This window comes from Gracilinanus agilis, chromosome 1, assembly GCF_016433145.1.
Source record: "Gracilinanus agilis isolate LMUSP501 chromosome 1, AgileGrace, whole genome shotgun sequence".
NCBI classification, from domain to species: domain Eukaryota; kingdom Metazoa; phylum Chordata; class Mammalia; order Didelphimorphia; family Didelphidae; genus Gracilinanus; species Gracilinanus agilis.
In genome coordinates, this window is record NC_058130.1 from 194,400,869 (window position 1) to 194,422,957 (window position 22,089).

A 22,089-nucleotide genomic window follows, 5' to 3' on the forward strand; every position below is an offset into this window, starting at 1 on the left:
ATCCCTGAAATAATGCATGTTAGACATTTAATATGAATTAAAGCTAAGCTCACCAACCTAAATAATTTGCAAATAACATTTTCTTCCCCATTTTTAAAAATTGGGACTTTAACTTTTAAAGGACAGCTGGGTTCTCAGTACCACTCTACTTATCTTGAGTATCAGCTCCCTATTGATTATTTTTGTTCTGCCCTTTACAATCCGGAGGTCATTCTCTTTACAAGTGAAAAGGAGGCAAAATAAAAATTCTGCCTTCTACCAGTTTATCATCTTCCCATCACTTCATGCAATAGTCTCAACTCTTTGAGGCTCCTTCCTTTCCCCTCCCTCCCTATAAATCTCTTAAAAATTCAAAATCTTCCAAGAATTATAGATAATCTTATAGTTTTCAGAGAACTTTGTGATTGTGCATTTAACCTTTTTTTGTGCAAAGTATTTTCATGTCCCCTTCCCTTAGAATAATAACTATTATAGACTGTCTTCCTGTTGAATATTTGCTGAATAATTCATAGGGAGATTGAAAGTATTTCATGTAGACCTTTGGATTCATGATTTGCAGGTGAGTCTCTGGAATGACTTAAGTTGGCTACCACAAGCAGTGTATCTACACTGTACCTCTTAGCTGCCCAACTCACTCAGTCCCAAATCTTACCATTTTTTGAGTTCCATATATGACTATAAATTTGGGATTCTTACTCATGTTTCTCACAAATTCTTCCAAAGAGACAATTCAGGACTCCCTGGAAATGTTCCTTTTATTCTTTTATTATCTTAAGTTTGCCCATGTATTCCTTAGGCTGTCAATCTTTTGTTTCTTATTTTTAGTACATGATCATTCCATCTTCTTTTCCAGTATTCTCACTGATACCTTTTTTGACACTTTTCACATGAATATCAGTATTAGCAGTGGGCTTCATGCTATTTATGTCTGTTCTTAGTCTTCCTGTTCCCTTATGTACAGAAGTAACTTTAAGAGTTGTAGTATTAGATAGTTCACAGCTACTTTGGGACAGTATTCAGATTAAAAAGGTGGCTTTTTGCAGTAGTGAGCAGCTTTTATAGAATCATAAGATTTAGATCTTACAGATCATTTGATCCAAATCATTCATTTTCCATAACAACCTACTCTGACCGATCACCTAGCTGAGCCAGGATTCTGTGGTAGGAAGTACAGTTTTCTGAATGTGATCCTGTCCTACTTCCTTACTCTTTTCAGTTTGGAGCCCAGTTCACTGTCCATCTCAGCACTTGTCCTATCTATATCTAACTTCTATATTATAGATATTCATATATCTGTATCCCTATGTGCATGCAAATATAGCTGTCGCTATAGCTAGGCTGACTTAATAAGTTACCTGCCCTTCTGTACAATAGATGTTTTTCATCTGCTTGCTCCACTTTGTTTATTTTTTCCTGAGGAGACTTTGTAGTGTTCCAGACTTGAAGCCTTATCATTCAAGGGGTATCCTTCTCTTGTGTGGGCTCTGAGAAAAATATTATCTATAACATATATTAGGTGACCATATTCCTCCTTGCTTTATATCTTACTTGATTGTACTACTCGTGTGTTTCATTGAATAAAAATAAATCCATAGTCACAGCTGTCATAGTACTTTTTGTCATTTGAACTTATGTGTGGGAAGCAGCTTGTTTAAGCAAGGCTGCATTTTGATCTACTGAGTCAAATGCATTTAAAGAAAAACAAGAAACAAAAGAAACAATGAGATCTTTTGTTCTTTATACCTTTCGTTCATTTGAGTGACTTTTGTTCTTTTGTAGAAAACTGCAAAAGCCCGCTTATGCAGTTTGTCAGTCAGTCAACTTGTATTTATTAAACACCTGTTATGTGCTAGACACTTTACCAAGCTTTTGAGAACACATCATTCAAAAGGCTATGTACAAACAGAATACACACACACACACACACACACACACACACACACACACACACATCTATCTATTTAGTAAATTAGAGATAATCTTAGAGAAAAGACATTAAGATTAGGAAAAAATTATTAAAAATTTCTTGCAGAAGGTGAGACTTTAGCTGAACCTTAAAGGAAGCCAGAAAGCAGAGATGAGGGGTTTTCAAGTACATCTTCATTGTATGCTCAAATCATTCTCAGAAATTTTGCAATCATGAACAAGTCAGCATGAGTCAGAACTTCTCCTCTTACTCTCCAGTACTTTTTCCCACAAGGAAACAGATGCCAGAGAATCTAGAGAATGTTCACTGTCTAACATTATCAATAGAACAATTTCTGTAAAATATACACATTTCAAATTGATATAACTGAATTAGCTGTGTTCATCATTGTACTTAGGTCTAGTTTTGCTATGGGCCATTAAGTTTAATTTTTGGAACTTAAATAAATTTTTAATATTTTCAGTATTTCAAATGAATTAAAAACCCTCTCTGAGGGGGCAGCTGGGTAGCTCAGTGGATTGAGAGTCAGGCCTAGAGACGGGAGGTCCTAGGTTCAAATCCGGCCTCAGACACTTCCCAGCTGTGTGACCCTGGGCAAGTCACTTGACCCCCATTGCCCACCCATACCACTCTTCCACCTATGAGCCACAGAAGTTAAGGGTTTAAGAAAAAAAACCCTCTGTGACTATTTTCAAATTGTCATAATCTTAACATCTCTTTGTAATGTTATTTCCTAAAATAACTTCAAGTGTATCAATTGCACATTTTTATAGTTTTAACTGCCACAGCTAGTTAATAAATGATAAGCCATATCACAGGAAGTAGATGTATAAAATGTGCTAGCCCTATTTATATCACTTGCATTTGACTCTTTTCCATTAATACATTTTCCAGTCTTCATGTTTTTGTCTCTGTTCTGACTGTACACAGTGAAAAAAGGTGTTACTTCCCATAGTACTGCAAAAAAAAAAAAAACAGAAATAAAGATATTGGCAGTTGTTGGAGAATTCATGGACTGATTCCAACGTTTGAGAAGACTTGTCTTTTTCTTCCTTCTGAATCCAAGAAACCAGAAATTTTAATAGGTGAGCTATGCCTAATTACTTTGTGTAGTAGTAATGCATTATAGAGGCAAAAGACCAGAAAAAAACTGACCAGACAATGAGTTCATCATAGCCAAAAGAATAGGTAATTAGTGTGAAGAGTAATGTTTAATAACCATATTTCTGAGGAATTTTAATGTGCAGCCAAATATATTCATTGTCCATACAACCCTGAAAATTCATTATTACTCATATTGGCTAAATATAGCTAATTCTGATATATCAGTTACATATTGACAAATATTAAATAAAAAATTTCAAAAACTGAATACAAATACTGTACCCTGCCACAAGCAAACAATCAAATGCGTAAACACAGATTAAATATTTGACCTTATAATACTTTCTCGCTTTCCAGTAAAAAGACCTAATTTGATAGCTGTCTATCTCTCATTCCATATCATCTTTAAGTAGCTAGGTTGCAGAGTGGATAAAGTGCTGGACTTGTAGTCAGGAAACCTGAGTTTGAGTTTTGCCTTAGACACTTAATTACTCTTTTGACCCTGTTCATTCACTGAACTTCCTAGCCTCAGTTTCCTATCTATAAAATGGGGATAATAATAGTACCTATTTCATAGGGTTTTTATAATGATCAAATGAGATGATCTATGAAAAGCACTTTGCAAACTTTAAAGCATTCTGTAAATATTAGCTCTGTTGATTTGCATATGGCTAATTAATGGTGAAGCCTAGAATAGGACCTACTTCCTAAATTCCTGTTCTATATTCTTTCCACTATATTTTACTTGTATCTAGATTTTCATTCCTAATGTTTTCTTCTATCTTCCAGATTTTGTGGTAATTACATGACTTAATTTCCATTTAACTTAGTTTTTCCTACATACTATTAGAGTTGAACAATACTTTAAATGATTTGAAACATAAATATTAAATATACTGATGGAAATAGAAATCATTTTGATATTTAGAATGATTTTCCTTACCTAATTGCTCATAAATTGTATTTAAATTTCATTGGGGGTGGTAGTTGAAATTTTAAACTGAGTTTATCTCAATAATAAGCATATCTCAAGACTAAGTATATATATATACTTTCACTTGTTTAATGTTTCATTTTTCTTGAGGACCAAAGCTAACTGTTAGTCAAGATTTTGACTACTGCTTTTCACCCAATCATATTCTGCCTCCTAAGTGTTCATTTTCATGATGTGATAAAAAGCAGAAATCAGAGGAAGTCTTAAGAGGGGGAGAGCTAGCATTTTATAGTAACATTTCTTAAGGAATGAAAGAGTATTGTTCAGACTCCTGTGAAACTTAGAGCATTCCTCTCCCATGTTACTATTTGGCTGCTGAACAACCTTTTCTTTTTTTTTTTTTCCTTTCCCTGTTTCTTTTGAGAGGCAACATAGCCATGCATAATTGGCACCATTCCATGGCCCCATAGGTTTTAATGCTTGCCAAAAGCTAGTCAAGAAAAAAAATATGGTGTCTTAAGTTTCTTAAGTGGTGCTTCATCACTTAGGAAGACAATGATATTCTCTGTTCTCTTCAACAAAAACATTACATGTTTCTATTTTTACCTTTTTCATGAAATAACATTTTTTCTACTATTTTTGTAAGTTCTTTCCCCATCAAGTCACTAAAAAGAGGTGATGTGTCTAATCACTGAAAATTATCAACACTAATCAGCAAAACTATTTTAAAAATAAATATCTGATTTAGTTCAATTTGTGGAGTTGACTTAGGATAGAATTGAAAAGGAAGAGAAAGGAATGCTTTAAATTAGTGATTAATAACTTGCATGAGCCTGTGTAATAGATCTGGAAAAGAAAGCTGGAACCTAGTTGCAAAGGGCTTTCAAAGCCAAAAAGAGAAGTTTGCATTTTACCCTAGAGGCAATAATGAGCTACTAGAGCTTCTTGAGCAGTGAAGGGTCATAGTCTGATGTGGACTTGATAGCTGTGGATTGGAAAGGGAAAGTCTGGGTAAAGTTAGTTCACTTACGAGGATAATCACAATAATTGAGGCCAGTGTATGTCTAAGTGTTTTTTGTTTGTTTGTTTACAATTGCCTTACTGGATCCATGTTGGATTAGCCACTCGATCTATCAATCAGCAAACATTAAGCTCCTTTATTTTTATTTGATTTAATGTACCAGGCACTGTGCTAAACTCTGGAGATTCAGAAGAAAGCAGAAGGTAGTCCCTGCCCTCAGGAAGCTTATAGTGAGAGATAACATGCAAACAAATATATACAACACAATCTATATACAGGATAAGTAAAAGAAATGATTAAAAGAAGCAAAGTACTGGAATTAAGAGGTGTTAGGAAGTCTTCCTTTATAGAAGGTAGGATTTTAGTTGAGACTTAAAGGAAGCCAGGGAGATCAGTAAGAAGTAAATAGAACATTCCCAACATTAAAGACAGTCAGAGAAAATGCCCAGAGCTAACAGTTGAAGCATCTTGTTTGTGGACCAGCAAAGAGGCCAGTGTCACTGGACTAAAGAGTATGTATGGGAAAGCAGGTACAAGAAGATAGAAATGTAGGAAGGGGCTGGGATATGAAGGGCTTTGAATACCACAGACCGTTTTTGCTCTTGAAAGCAGTAGAGAATGACTGGCGTTTATTGAGAGAGGAGTGACATGATAGGATCTGTACTTTACAAAAACCATGTTAGTGACTGAGTAAAGAATGGATTGGAGTGGGAGAGGCTTGTGGTAGGCTGACCCAGCAGCGAGCTATTGCAGGAATGAAGGGCAGTGTCAGAGGAGAGAATGGGGAGTTCAAGAGATGTCGCCTGAAATTGACAGGCCTTGCCAACAACTTGGATATGGCTGGGGGCTGGGGGGGGGGGTGGGATAGTAATGGATCTTGGGTGATTCTGGTGTTAAGAGCCTGAGGAATGGGGAGGACCAGAGTGCCCTCAACATAAATGAGAAAGTAAGAGGCAGGGAGGGTTTGGGGGGAAGGTTCATGGGTTCTGTTCTGGATATATTGAGTTTAAGATATCTACAGAATTCCAGTTTGAGATGAATGAAAAGTAGTTGGAGATGTCAGATTGGAGGTCAGCAGAGAAATTAGGTGAGCAAAGGTAAATTTGAAAATCATCAGCATAAAGCTGGTAATTAAATCTGGAGCTGATGAGAATAACAAATGAAGTAGTAGAGAGGGACAAGAGAAGAGGGGCCAGTACAGAACCCTGAGGGACACCTGTGGTTGGAGGGCATAATCTGGAGGGGGACCCAGCAAAGGAGACAACAGAGAGCTGTTGTATAAGTAGGAGGAAAACCAGAAGGTGGTGTTGTGGTGTCTTAAAAACCAAGAGAAGAGAGTATCAAGGAGGAGAGAATGATCAGCAGCTGCAGAGTGGTCAAGGAGAAAGAGGACTGAGAAAAAAAAAAAACATTGAATTTGGCAACTAAGAGATCATTAGTAACTTTGGAAAGAGCAATTTCTGTTGAATAATGATAAGATCAAAAACCAGATTGTAAGAAGTGAGAGGAAAGAAAGTTGGCATAGCCTTATCAAAGAGTTTTTCTCCAAAGGGCAGTAGGACTGTAGTTAGCAGGGATGGGCGTATTAAGTCAGAAATTTTTTCAAGATAGGAAGACACGGGCATATTTTGTAGACAATAGGAAATGAGCCAGTAAACAGAGTTTGAAAAGAACGGGATGACAGAGGGCAATCTGCTGAAGGAGGTGGGATGAAATGGGATCACTTGAACAAGTAGTGGGGTTCACTTTGGAAAGGAAATAGAGCTGTTTCATCATGTGAAACAGGTAAAGGAAAGAGAACGTGGCAGAAGGCTCCTGAAGGACAGGAGATGAGAAAGAGGAAGAAAGAGGGAAGTCCTGGCCTCAATTAATTCTATAAAATAGGAGGCAGGCTTCTCAGCCGAGAAAGTGGGGGGAGGGATGAAAAGGTTTGGAAGAGCTGCTGTGGAGAGTGGGATAATGACTTGGTAAGGGAGGGATAGTAGTATTGTCTAGTAGCAGGGAAGACCAGGACAGTTGATTAGTCAGAATGGTTGAATGATTTCCCCACTTCTTTTCAGTTGTGTAGGCAACCTGTGGTGGGAAGGCTCATTGTGGGAGGGGCCAGAGGGAGAAGCGTAGTGGGGGGAGGGGTGTTGTGTTAAAAGAAAAACCCATAATTGGAAATGATATATAAGGCCGGGTGCAAACTGTCTTCCCATCCATCTTGATCAGATACTTCTTAGGGTCATTCTACAGCCTCTCTTCAGCAGCCCCTGTTTTGGATGACTGGAGAAACTGAACTACTTCAATTCTATCATGTAATTATTTATTAAATATGCTGTGTATCAGACACTGTGCTCAACTCTGGGGATACACAAACTTGAAAAGTCATACTCAGATTAACATTGTTTTTGTAAATGATGCAAGAAGATATGAAACAGTTACATCTAAATGTAAGGATGTGTCACAGGTTCTCAGAAAAATAAATGAATTGATGGCGTTGATTTCATTTATGCTCCCCAGGGCAACAAGAAACATCACTTCCTGGAATATTTGAAATACTTGCTTTGCCATGCTTATAAGGAATAAAAGCAAATAGACCTTCTTGAATTTGGCTTAGATACTATTGCAGAGCATGAAAAAGTAGAAAATCTTTATGAAGAATATGACAGGATTCTCTGAAATAGTGGTGTCAAACTCAAAGAGGAACAGGGGTCATTAAATCATACATAAATATCCTCATAGGCCATATATTGACTTAGAAAACCACATGTGAATATTGTTTTGGTTCTTTTGTATTTTTATTTCGTTAAATATGTCTCGATTATATTAAAAAAAATTTTTTTTTGAACTGTCACCTTCTGTCTTAGAATCTGTGTGTTGGTTCTAAGGCAATGAGAGTTAAGTGACTTGACTGACACACAGCTAGGAAGTGTCTGGGGCCAGATTTGAACCCAGGATTTCCCATTTCTAAGCTTGGCTCTCAATCCACTGAGTCACCTAGCTATCCCTTCAATTACATTTTTTTTTAAACCCTTGTACTTTGGTGTATTGTCTCATAGGTGGAAGATTGGTAAGGGTGGGCAATGGGGGTCAAGTGACTTGCCCAGGGTCACACAGCTGGGAAGTGGCTGAGGCCAGGTTTGAACCTAGGCCCTCCTGTCTCTAGGCCTGACTCTCACTCCACTGAGCTACCCAGCTGCCCCCCTTCAATTACATTTTAATGTGGTTTGACAGCAAGGGCATCGGTGAATGTAGCAAGTCCCCATGCTTGATATCTCTGCTCCAAACCAAGTCAGTATATGTCTTATGGTCATTCATCCTCCCTGTGAAGGCTTAAGGGAATTAGTGAAGAATATTTCAGAGAACAGGATTTGAGTAAAAGAAAATGAAAGACACCAAAAGCATTTAAATTACTCAGAAGCTATATACCTCAGCACCAGAAGTGCTTCCTTGAAGACCAATTTATCAAGTAATTTTTTCAATAATTTGGAAGATAGTGAATATGGTAAGTATTGATCATGACAAAAAATAAAACTGAATATATCTAAACAAAGAGAGAATGAATGTTTACTAATGTAGGAGCCATTTCAGAATCATTTGTTTCTAGCCTGTCATATTGATTAGTTGAGCAAAGGTTAAAATCAATAGCAAATTAGAAGAATAAACTGAAGACACTGCAATGAACTGCATCTCAAACCTGACTTGTGTGGGAAAAAAAATCTGTGAGACTCTTAAAATGGGCAGTGGATAAAAAATAATCATTGATTTTCAGCATTTCTTAGTAAAAATCAACTGATTGTAAAGCAGGCAACATACTGAAGAGGCCAGAAGACCTTGGCAGCTGCCCTAGCCATGAAACACTTGATCATTCCTTGCCAAGAGACATGGTAGCCAAACGCAAAGATGGTTTAGCAAAGCTCATGTTCTTTTAAAAATGTTGTAGAGGGGGCAGCTGGATAGCTCAGTGGATTGAGAGCCCGGCCTAGAGGCCTGGGTTCAAATCTGGCCTCAGACACTTCCCAGCTGTGTGACCCTGGGCAAGTCACTTAACTCCCGTTGCCTACCCTTACCACTCTTCTGCCTTGGAACCAATACACAGTATTGATTCCAAGATGGAAAGTAAGGATTTTAAAAAAAAAATGTTGTAGAGAAGGATGGGGGTTAGGGGAATGAGAATTATGCATAAAACAGTTAGTTAAATGACAATTTAGGGGCTGAGATTGAAGTATAGGTAGTATTTCAAAAGAATAAAACAAATAGACACAAAATGGGACAGAATTGCTAACTTCTTTGTAATGATCTGTTGTCATTGATAACAGTGGAATTACTGCATTTGGACTCATAATAACTTAATACCCAGTTTTTATGAGAAAGTGACATAACTAATAGCTTTTACCTAATTTCTCATCTTTGTTCAAATTTATGTACCTTTTCTCTGAATAATATTTTTAAATGTATAAAGTAAAATAAATATGATTATAATAAGAAACCAATTGTCTTGAAATAGTTTTCAAAATGTTTAGAAACAAGTTTACAAACTCCTAGTCTATAACAATTTTGAGGGTAGTTTTAATGAAAATCAAAAAGTGATTAAATAGATTACAGTTTCATTGTCATATTGTCGACTAAGAGTTATAAACAATACAATTGATTTCAAAATGTTTGGGCAAAGTTAATTTCACCTGCTGTTTAAATTAGCTATGCATATATTCCTTAAGAGGTATACTCAGAGAGCCAATTTAGTAAGCAATCCTCTGAGAATCGGTATCAAGTTAGATATGAAACAAGAATTGACTAAAAATGTTTACCACCTTGATAGAGGATGTCTGAGTGGAATTCCAAATAAAGGAGAGATTTCTTGTAGAACACGAGTTCCTCTAAATGCTTCTGTTTGTTGATGACATTGCACTGTTAGTGTGTTATGTTACATCAAGCTTCAGAATACATCGTTTCCTCAGTGCAATCCACAGCCATTAAAAATAGTGGTCAAGAGTCAAACCTGGTACATAAAGCCTACATATTGCTAAATTTATGGTATAGAGTTGGCCGGGCAGCCCTTTATTAGTCTGTGTCTTGGACAGTCACTACAGGTAGACCATGACATGGGCCCCAGATTGAATGAGAAGAGGAAAGCAGACTGAATGCAGTTCAGAAACAGCATAATACTATATAACCTGTATTTTCTGTGGTGCCATCTGCTTCTGAATTTTTAAACACTGAGGCCTCAGGAGAGTTAAAGTTGCATGTGACCCATATGTAATTAAAAGACATGTAGTAGATAGAAGTGGACTTTTGCATAAATTAAGTTTTTCAAGGGCAGATGTGACTAGAGTGGCCCAGTCACGTAGCAAGATAAAAGCATAAAAGATAGATGGCCCGAATGTTGTATCTGTATCTACAATTATTTTTATAACCCAGAGGATGCCCTCCAGCACATTTGGCAGATTTTTCTGTGGAACCTTTATGGAAGGACACGGATAAGAATATTGTGAAGAAGTATTGATGAATTGAAATTTGTGCTTTTTGAGTGAGTGCCTGCTCATATTGATGAAGTCATTGTCTCATTATTGTCTTCTGTAGGCAATAGACAGACTTATTAATGAAACTTTTTAATCAGGAAGATTTTTGCTAATTAGTAAATCTTTGAAAATTAGAATTTGATATTTAGTTCTTTCTTGATCTCTTCCCCCATCTGCTCTCCAGTGTAATGATTCAGGCCCTTGCTCCCAGCAGTGCTGCTACATTGTGGTAAAGTGTATTGCTGTATAAACTGTACCAGTTAAAGATATCTTTTCTACAGAGCCAAGTGACAGATCACTTCATTTCCTGGGCCTCTCTCTGGCAGGGCAGCAAGACTGAACTTCATCCATTCTTAACTCTTGTTTGTTCTATAGCCTGTTTCTTAATTGAGAATCAGTACAATCTGTGTCAGACTTCCAGCTTCCCCACCCATTTGAACTCTCTTTCTCTTTTGCTCTGCTTCCTCCTCCTAGAGATTTGCTACTGTTCAAGTTCACATCTCCCTTGTGATCCAGATCTAGATAGCAAAGTTTTTATCGAATCTGAATGACAGGACTTTTTTTAAAAAATTCTTTAAAGTCAACTAGGTGGCTCAGTGGATTGAGAGTCAGGCCTAGAGATGGGAGGTCCTGGGTTCAAATGTGACCTCAGACACATTCTAGCTGTGTGACCCTGGGCAAGTCACTTAACTCCCATTGCCTAGCCCTTACCCACTCTAATGCTTTAGAACCAATGCATAGTATTGATTCTAAGATGGAAGGTAAGGGTTTAAAAAAGAAAAGAAAACCTTTATTTTAAGGTAATAATTGTGGCAATTGCCTTGTTAGCTTATTGTTAAAAAAATGTTTAAAATGTTTATGTTTTTTTAAAACCCTTAACTTCTGTGTATTGGCTCCAAGGCAGAAGAGTGGTAAGGGTAGGCAATGGGGACCAAGTGACTTGCCCAAGGTCACACAGCTGGGAAGTGTCTGAGGCCAGATTTGAACCTAGAACCTCCCATCTCTAGGCCTAACTCTCAATCCACTGAACTACCCAGCTGTCCCTAAAATGTTTATGTTTTACATTGTTTAAAATGTTTATGTTAAAATATGTGTGTTTTAAATGTTTAAAAGCTTAATGTACTAGTTGTGTGACCCTGGGCAAGTCACTTGACCTCAGTTGTCTAGCTTTTACTATTCTTCTGCTTTGGAACTGAGTATTGATTCCAAGATAGAAGATCAGGATTTTTTTTTTTTAAATTATTGTGCTAGAGGCAGTTAGGTGGCTCAGTGCATTGAGAGCTAGGCCAATAGATGGTAGGTCCTGGGTTCAAATTAGGCCTCAAACACTTTCTTGTTGGTGTGACTCCGGGCAAGTCACTTATCCGCCATTTGCCTAGCCCTTACCACTCTTCTGCCTTGGAACCAATACACGATATTGATACTAAGATGGAAGGTAAGGTAAACAACTTATTTTGTTTAATTTTTTTATCTGAATAAGTATAGGGCATAATGAGAATCTAGAATAAATTAAGAGCAATTTCAGTTTAAGTAGTGTTTCTATAGTCCTAATTAGCTCAGAAATTCATTTGTAACATCAATAGATTTGGAGATTATGACACTATATTTTGTTTCCTGATAATACTGAATAAGTTACTCTCTGGGGACATGACTACTTTAATGCTTTCCTTCTAAGTATATAAATTCACGGTAAGGGTTTAGTATAGCATCAATATTATGTTCTCAGTCATTCAAGAAAGCTAAAATATTTCCATTAGCTATCATGAAGCATCATTTAAAACATAAAACTAATTAATATTTAATGAAGTTAAATTTTTGTTACTGTGAGTCATTGTCCATTGTTGAAAATGAGATGCTTTAGTGCGCGAATTTTCCTTTCTCTACTTTAGTCAATTAGCATTCATTTTTCTTGCCTGTTGAAAGATTATTTAATCATCAGAGAGGTACCTAAGTCCTTCAGATGTGGTTTTTTTTTGTTTGCTTGGTTAACCATAAAAGAAAAGGTAGCTTATATGACTGGTGGTTTCCAGTAAGAGCAGAAAAGCATGACCAAGAAAAATGTTATCACCACCATTCCTTTTTGCATGGTCACATTAAAGATCACTTTAAAACCTAGAAGACTGAAGTAAATTACACATAGTAAGTTGGGAGTGGGGCCTGAGGAGGTAGAAGTGTCATGGGCTAGTTTCTCTAAGGCCACTCATAACCACCTAACTTGCCTGTAGCATGTGACACTGCTTACCATTCAGTCATTTTTGAACCTGAATCAATTGACAAATCAGGCAGAAATACTTGGAATTGGATTTTTCTCTCTGGTTTGTTTGTGGTTCAAGGCATGCTCTCATCTGTTAGCTCATTATGTACATCAAAAGAGGACTCTCTCTTGCCCCCATCCTCACTCAGAATGTATGAACTAATTAAAAGAGTGGTGCAATATTTTCAAATTCTACCCCATTACTCAATCCTGGTGAGAAGTTATGGAAGTATAGTTGGCAAATATAAAGCTAAATAAGTCTTCCATTAATTTTCCTATCTTTTCAATTAGTATAATTTATTTTTTCTGTGCTCTGATTAACAGTGCTAAACCTGTAATCAAGCCAATCAGCATGAATTAAAGTCTTACTGTATGCCAAATGCATGCTAAGCACTACAGATACAAAGAAATGCAAAAGATAGTCCCTGCTCTCAAAGAGCTCACTCCTTATTGGAGGAGACAGCATGCAAGCAATTATATACCAGCAAGTTATAAACAAGATAAATTAGAGATAGTCATGGACAGAAGGCACTAGCATAAAGAGGTATCAGGAAAGGCTTTTCAGAGAAGATGGAAATTTAGTTGGAACTTAAATAAAGCCAGGAGGTAGATGAGAAAGGAGAGCATTCCCAGCATGGGGGACAGCCAGTAACAATAAAGTCAAGATATTGAATGTCTTTTGTGAGAAACAGCCAAGAGAGGCCTGTATAAATAGATCCCAGAGTACATGGAAAGGAGTAATGTGTAAGAAAACAGGAAAGATAGGAAGGGTCCTCAGTTTGTAAAGGGTCAGATGAGATTTTTATATATGAAAATGCAGTTAATAGGGAGCTGGTAGAGTTTATTGAATCGGGAGGCAGCATGTCAGACCTATGCATTAGATAGCTAAATGGAGAATGGACTGTGGCTGAGCCTTGAAACAGGGAGACTAACAAGCAGACTATTGCAATAGTATGAAATGATAAGTGCCTGCACCAAGGTAGTGGCAGTTTCCAAAAGAGAGAAGATGGCATATGTGGGAAGTATTTTGAAAGAGAAAAGAAATGAGGATAGCATGGAAGTTGGCATCTTGGGTGATTAGGATCATGGTGGCAAAATTGACAGTAATAGAAAAGGTGGGGAGAGGAGAAGGCTTGAGGATTAAAATAAAAGTTCAGTTTTAGACATGTTGAGTTTAAGATAGCTATAAAAAAATTCAAGGTGTCAAAGAGGCAATTGAAAATACAGGATTGGAACTAAGGAGAGACATTAGGGCTGGTAAATAGAATATGGAAGAACCTTTTAATCTCCTGACAGCAAAGGTAAAATATGGTATAGTAGAAACTGGACTGAGAATTGGGATATCTACATTTTAACCCCAATAGCCAGCAATGCAGCACAGTAATTAGAGTGCTGGATTTTGAATCAAATCCAATCTTCAGACACTTACTAGCTGTGTGACCCTGGACAAGTCACTTAACCTCTGTCTGCCACATTTTCCTCATTTGTAAAATAAAGATAATAGTACTTAATTCCTAGGTTGTATGAAGATCAAATAAGACAGTGTATGTAAAACATGTTGCAGACTTTAGAGCATTATGTAAATGGTGATGAGAATAATTGCTACTATTATTATTATCAGCACCATTCCTACTACTACTACCACTATTACTGCTGTCTCAGCTACATGACCTTGGGCAAGTTGATCACTCACTTTGCATCTCTGGGCCTTGGTTTTTTCTTCTGTAAGATGAAAGGATTGAATTAGATTCAGTTCAGTTGACAAATACTTATTAAACTTCTGCTATGATCAGATACCTTCTGGGCCCTGTGGCTCTAAAGACAAAAAACAAAAATCTTTGCCCTCAGGGAGGTTATAGTCTTCTGGTTACCAACTGTTTGATTCCTTAAACTCCAGCTCTTATATTCCTTGACTCTGTTATAACATTATGCAGTTCTACTGCAAGGGTAAATATGAGATAGAAGAAAAGCAGGTACTAGTCAGCTATAGTATTGCCTATGATGCCAGGGCTGGACACTGAAACCTGGAAAGGAAAAGCAACCATGGGGCCTCTCTCTAAAGTCCTTATGTGTGTAAGGGGAGAAGAGGGTTTTTTTCAGATATCAATATATTAGATGGTGGTCACCAGAGGATTGAACAATTATCAATCCTCAATTAAGAATAATCTCAAGTCAAAATTGACTTTTATGGAAGTTTATTTATAGTTGAGAGGAGAGAGAGGAAATGAGGAAATAAGAATCTAACACAGTAGGTAAATTACTTCGATCCTCTAATTAATCCAGGTAGATCTAATTAACTCTCAGCTGAGAGTCAGAGGGCCAGAGGCCAGGGAGTGAATGAAGCAAAGCTTCATTTACAGAGTCTGTTAAAGGGAAGTTCCTTAAGAGTTCAGGAAGATTCAGTCTTTAAACTCACCAAGTGGACTTCTAAAGAAGATATTGAAAGCAGTCTCACTTAAGGTCTCAGCGTTCCAGCCAGCACTCCTCCACGATCCAGGAAAACTAGAAGACTCCGAAGAGCTCCTTCACTCGCAGCCCTCTTCACCAGAAGACTTCAGCTGGCTGAGGACCTTCTCCTTTTAAAGGGGTTACTTATGTGTCACTTCCTGTGCCTCCCTCCTAATTTTCGTGTCCAATCACAATAGACACTTCTCATAGGACTGCCTAGGGGGCAATCAGTTGATTCTGATTTGTCAACCACTCTAGCACACATAGGTTACGAACCTCCCAAAATTGGAGGTGCTCTCACCTTTGGTGATTAAATCTAAAGATGGGCAGTGTAGATTTAATCTAATTATCACATGTGCTAGGTTAGAACACCAAACAGTTTACTTTCCTCATTCATAGAGCACCCGGGATTTGGAGTGGGGAAGACCTGAGTTCAAATTCCATTTCACTTTCTCATTAACTATGACCTGGCCAACTAATCTCTCTTAGTCTCAGTTTATTATCTGTAAAACAAGAATAATGCAAGTTTTAAAATTAATATTCAATGCCTCCAAAGTATGATATTTATAAGGATTTATTAAAAGCCCAGGGAAAGAGTCCCAACTCACCCTTTACCACGCCTTCTCCTCTCCCAAAAGCCACCATGACCACACCAAAACACACCTTACCAACTTCCCAGGAAAACCAACAACCAATAGGAAATGGCCTAAGGAATTATGGGTATGGTGAAAGGGAGTTTGAGTAATGTAGTTTAAAAGGGTACAAGATCTTTTCAACTTTACAAATTCCCCCCTGTGATCCTTTGGGAGACCAGTCTCCCCAATGGATCTTGAAAACATAATCAAATTAAAGTTTACAATAATTCAGAGATAAAAGAGAAATAAAAGGGAGAAAGAACAAAACCAATGTTTGGTACATTGACAAAAGCCATTTGGGGGCAGTCCCCTTTCTGGCATAAAAGGGTCCATTCAAAATAAATACATTCAACCCCACCAAGTTCAAATTTGCCATATCTCAAAATTCACTCTGGCTCTTCTGGTGCAGTGTGGGGTCTCTGCAGGCATCTTCATGGCACCTTCTGGATTCTGGGAGGTAGTCTTCTGTTCTAAATTGGGGTCAAATTCAAGTCCAAATTCATAGAAATAATATAGTCCCCCCCCAGAGGAGAACAACTTTACATTCCCCCTGAGGAAAATACAGGGATACACATGGGAATCACACAGGAATTGGCTTTTTGTCAGTGCGGCTAATTTTTATCCTCTTTTCTTTTATCCCCAAATTCCTGTAATTTAGAAGTTGACTATGTTTACAAGGTCCATTGAGAAAGACCAGTCTTTTCGCTGGATCTCTGGGGGGAATGTGTTATTTGGAATTTTGGGGTTCCATTGAGGGTTATTTGGGGTTCGTTTGAGTTTTAAATATTTAGATATATGACAAACTTCCTGTGAACATTTAGAGGACTTGGAAACTACATTTCCCATGATTCCTCTTGTAATGCAGGTAGACAGGAAGTGTGATTACGTAAAAGAACAGTATAAGACTCCTGAGGTCATTAGAGGCAGGCTCTTTGGTACAAGGGAACCAGGTGGGCAAAAGGTATGGTGGGCAACTTGAGTTAGATCTTAGCAGGTATGTGATCATCTTTATTTTACCAATATGGCCTTAGTTAAAATATTAATACTTCTTTTAATATCCATCTATATCAGTTTTAATCTTAATAATAAGGGGCCTACTTCATAGGATTGTTGTGAGGATCAAATGAAATCATATAAATTGCTTTGGGAACCTTAAATATAAACATTAGCTATTATAAAAGAAAATGTTTCAGAGAAGGGGACCACTAGAACAGAAAGTATACATGTTGTCAGACAAAGTTACTGTGTTGGTTTTGTGTATGTGTCTGTGTTTTGGTATGACTAAAATGAGACAACTTACAGTGATTTGCAAACTCTAAGAGCCCAATAGGCTCTACAAATGCTAGCTTTTACTGATGTAAAAAAAATAATACTAAATGTTTAGAAAGTCCATTCATTATAATTTTGTCTATTGAGTAATGGTTGTGATTAATATGATTTCAAAGTACATTTTGGTGTAGCAAGAACAATAAATGGCCTACAAAGTAAATCTGTTATCCAAAATAAAGTGCTTAGACTGGATGATCTCTATGATTTCTTCCAGCTTTAGAAATTTCATGACTTCTATCAGCTGAACAAATGGATGTCATGTCACAAAGGGACAGCTTTAAAGAGAATGGAAATAAGACTGGATCTGATTTTTACCTCATAAATCATTCTCTAACATCATCATAAAGAGAGAGGTTCATGGGAACCCATTGTAACAAACACTTGTATTTACTTTGTGAAATAGTCTCAAATATAGTTACTTCATCTGTTCCATTAGAATATTAGAAAATACTTAGAATCAATAACAAAAACAACAAAAAGTATATGATCATATCAACAGGTACAGAAAAAATAGTTTTTGCCAAAATATAATATCCATGTCTATTAAAAATACTAGATGGCATAGGAATAGAGATTAAAAAAATAATAGTAGTATCTATCTAAAACCAAAAGCAAGCATTATCTGTATTCAGGATAAACTAGAAGCCTTTCCATTAAGATCCACAGTGAAGCAAAAATGTCTACTATCACTATTATTATTCAATATTGTATTGGAAATGCTGGCTATAGAAGTGAGACAAAGTAGAAGGAATAAACATAGGAAACAAGGAAACAAAACTTTCACTTTTTGCAGATGGTGTAATGGTATACTTAAGGGAACCCAATTCAACTAAAAAATAGTTGAAATAATGAACAACTTCAAGAAAGTTGCAGGATAGAAAATAAACTTACACAAATCATCAGCATTTCTATATATTACCAATTAAACCCAACAGGAAGAGTCAGAGACATTCCATCTAAAATAACTTCAAAGAGTATAAAATACTTGACAAGGCATACATAGAAACTCAATTGCGAAGCATTCTTCACTTGCTTCCTCAGGACAAAAATCGAAACAATTCAAGAAATATTAATTGCTCATGGGTAGGGCAAGCCAATATAATAAAAATGACAGTCCTGCCTAAATTATTTTGCTTATCAGTGCCATACCAGTTAAACTAACGAAGAACTACTTTATAGAGGTAGGGAAAAAATAGTAAAATTCATGTGGAAGAGCAAAAGGTTAGTAAAACCAAAGAAATCAATGAAAAAAATAGGAAGGAAAAAGCCTATCATTCTTGGGTCTCCAACTATACTGCAAAGTGGCAATCATCCATACAGTTTGATACTAGATAAGAAATAAAGTGGTGGATCAATGGAATAGATTAGGTAAACAATATCTAGAAGCAAAAGAGAATAGGAATATGGTATTTGATAAATCCAAAGATCCTAGCTATTGGGACAGTGACTCACTATTTGACAAAAATTGCAAATAATCTGGTAGATACTAGGCAGAAACTAACCCCTCTCACAAAATACCAAGATATGGTCAAAATGAGTACATGATTCTGACATAAAGGATGATAGTGTAAACAAATTAGGCGAGATACAAATCACTGATCAAACCTATAGATGATGGGGAAGAGATCCATGACCATAGCAGTGATAGAGTTTCACAGAGGTAAAATGCATGATTTTAATTACATAAAATTAAAAAGGCTTTGCACAAACAAAACCTGTGTAGCGAAAATTTGAAGGAAAGCAGGAAAATGAGAAAAAATTTTCAACAGTCTAATCTGTTAAAGGTCTCATTTCTCAAACATATAGGAAAAGTGAACAAAATTTATTAAAATAGGAGCCATTTCCCAAAAGATATGAACGAGCAGTTTTCAGAAGAAATCAATGCTCTTAATAGTAATGAAAAAAATGCTCTAAATCTTTAATAGAGAAATGTAAATTAAAGTAATTGAGGTACCACATAATACCCATCAGATTGGCTAAAATGACAGAAGAGGAAAATGATAAAAGCTGGAGAGAGGGGATATGATAAAATAGGTACATTAATGAAATATATTACTGGAGTTGTAAACTAGTCTTACTATTCTGGAGAATAATTTAGGACTATATCCAAAGAGCTATAAAACTATGTATACCCTTTGACCCAGCAATATCACTGCTCAATCTATACCCCAAAGAGATCAAAGAAAAAGGAAAAAGACTCATTTGTATGAAAGTATTTCTAGAAGCTTTTTTGTGTGTGGTAGCAAAGAACTAGAAACTGGGGAAATGCCCTCAGTTGGGAAATGATTAACCAAGTTGTGGTATTCAAATAGGATAAAATTTTGTCATGCTATAAGAGAATATGAAGGGAACCATTTCAGGAAAACTTATATGAAGTGATTCAAAGTGAAGTGAATACAGCCAAAAGAACAATGTACACAGCAATATTGAAACAATATTGTAGTAATAATAATAACTCTGAAAGATTGGGCTACTCTCATTAATACAATCATCCATGATAGTTCCAAAGGAAGGACTCATGATAAAAAATGCTGTCCATCTCCAGCAAGAGATCTGATAGCTTCTTGAATCCAAATTGAAGCACATTTTCCTGTGGCTTTTTTCTTTTTCTGATTTTGTTTTTGTTTTGTAATATGGCTAATATAGACGTATGTTTTGTGTGATTTCACATGTGTGATGGGTATTGTATTTCTTGCTCTTTGAATGGGTAGAGAGAGATTGAAAGGAGGGAGAAAATTTGAGACTGAAAATTACAATTTAAAAAAATAAACAGGTTAAATGACTTGTCTAGTGTTTCAGAGCTAGTAAGTAGCAAAGGTAAGTTTGAATCCAGGGCTCTTAACTGTAGTTCAGAAGCCTCCCAACCACACTGGCCTGTTGACAAGAGCTAGGCAGCAGCTAGGAGAAAAAGAGCAATAGCATTCACTACTATGGAGAGAATAAAAAAGCCCATTGTGAAGTCTGGCCTTCTTGCCTGCATCTGAAACATGGATGGCCTGAACCCTGATGCCAAGGAGAGATTTATGTCTTGTACCACAATGCCCCTCTTCTGGTGTATAGTTCACCTTCCTGGGAACTCTGTATTTAACTTGTCCACTCTTTAATCTTCAGCTTCCTCTGAGACAATCAGGAAATCTCTTGATTGCACAGCAGGTTATAGGGTATTAACATTCTTGCCTAATCCCTGACCTGATCTGATTTTCCTTTTCTCATCCACCACAAGAAAGACAAAGAAATAAACAGGGACAGTGTTCCTATCTCAAAAATAGAAGACACCACTGCTCTTGAAGTACACAAAGCCAAACCCATCTGTCACAAGCTATTTCTGTCAGAGCTGAGGTTTGGCCTGCAGCATTTCTCACCTTTCCTCCTCCTCCTCTCGCTCCTCCCCACCCCTGATAGATTAGCGTGCTGTGCAGGCTGGTGGGCTGACTGTACTGACAGGCAACATAAGAGCAGTTCTCCAGATACTTGGAGGCAATTGATACCAATTTCACAGCCTCCTCTTTAGGAATATGGCAGGCTTAATGATGAGGGAGGAGTCGGGTGACCCTGGGCAAGTCACTGAACCTCTTGCCTACCAGAGAATGGACAGCAATCTATTCCAGTATCTTTGCCAAGAAAACCCCAAGAACAGTAATGACCATAGAATCACAGAGTCAGATGTGACTGAACAACAACAATGATGAACTTAGACTACTTAGTCATAGAGAATCCAGAGCCTTTGGATTTTGCTGTATTTTTGGTTCAGAAGCTAGAGCCTGGTCCCAGATCTAGGGATGTTGGTGCCATCCCACCCAGTGCTTTTGTGGCCTAGAGCTTCTGTGTCTCCGTGTGGGAACGATTGTAACTTCTTGGGACTGCAGCCATAAGATAGAGGGAATGGGGCAAGGCAAGAAGGTGTCTATCATATAATTGTGGTTTGGGGAACAGGAAAGAACCTGCTCTTCCTTGTTTGCTCTTTGGTGGTAGGTGTACACTAGGGCATGCTCGGGTCACAAAGGATCCTAGTCTGTGCAATCAAACAGTCCCAGGATCAGTGAACCAGGGCTTCATCCCAAATGCCTACTGTCGCCCTGCCATTACCTTAAGAGGCAGTGAAAAGTGAGGAAGGCAGCCATCTGGGGAAAGATCATCCATTTCAGTTCCTAATTGTGCCATCCCCATGCTCACACTCGCCCACCCGCTACAGAAGGCATGTTCTCCTGCCTGAAGATGACCAAATTAATGAACTATGGGTTGCAGCGGACAAATTGAGTAGTAAGAGGTGGTTGGATTACATATAAGAAATTGTTGAGATCTCTTAATGACCTCATATTGTTTGCTGCTACAGACTTCCATTTAACAATAATATTCTGCTAGGGATAGTATATAGTTGCTAGTCCATAGAAACATGTTCTTAGGAGAATATCTCAGATCATCCAAAGGAAAATAGAAAGGTGTTTATATTTGACAAGTTTTAGAAGTCAGTCTGTTTTCTGCTATTAGATTAAGCTCAATAGTAAATATTTTCATCTGTGATTGAAAAAACAGTTTTAAAAAAAAGAAAAAAATAAGTACTCTAACTTTTCGTCATCCCAGTTTTTTAATAGAAGTGTAACACACAGTAGTTCAATATTTAAATTAGGATGGATTTGGGATGGCTAAGTGATTCAGTGGATTGAGAGCCAGGCCTAGAGACAGGAGGTCCTGGGTTCAAATGTGGCCTCAGACACCTCCTTTCTGTGTGACCCTGGGTAAATCACTTAATCCCAGTTGCCCAGCTCTTACCACTCTCTGCTTTGGAACCAATACTTAGTATTGACTCTAAGACAGAAGGTAAGGGTTTAAAAATAATTGGTTAAGATGGACAAATTGGTTAAGATGAGTCTGTGTTTTTTTCCGGGTCATCCTTTTCATAAGATCATCATTAGTGATGAGAAATCTACTTTCC

At 37.2% G+C, this 22,089-nt stretch overlaps 1 protein-coding gene across 2 annotated transcripts in view; it reads left to right on the forward strand.

Moving 5' to 3' along the window:
- The window catches only part of C1H9orf85 (chromosome 1 C9orf85 homolog), an 82,732-nt gene that overhangs the window by 43,124 nt on the left and 17,519 nt on the right, over positions 1-22,089 (forward strand). The window contains exon 3 of one of the 2 annotated variants that reach the window (XM_044659471.1): positions 2,858-3,309. The exons of the other annotated variant lie outside the window; for it this stretch is intronic. Coding sequence (XP_044515406.1) covers positions 2,858-2,882 — 25 coding nt within the window. The 3' untranslated portion in view covers positions 2,883-3,309. Of the gene's footprint in view, positions 1-2,857; positions 3,310-22,089 lie in introns of those variants that run through there. 2 annotated transcript variants of the gene reach the window in all.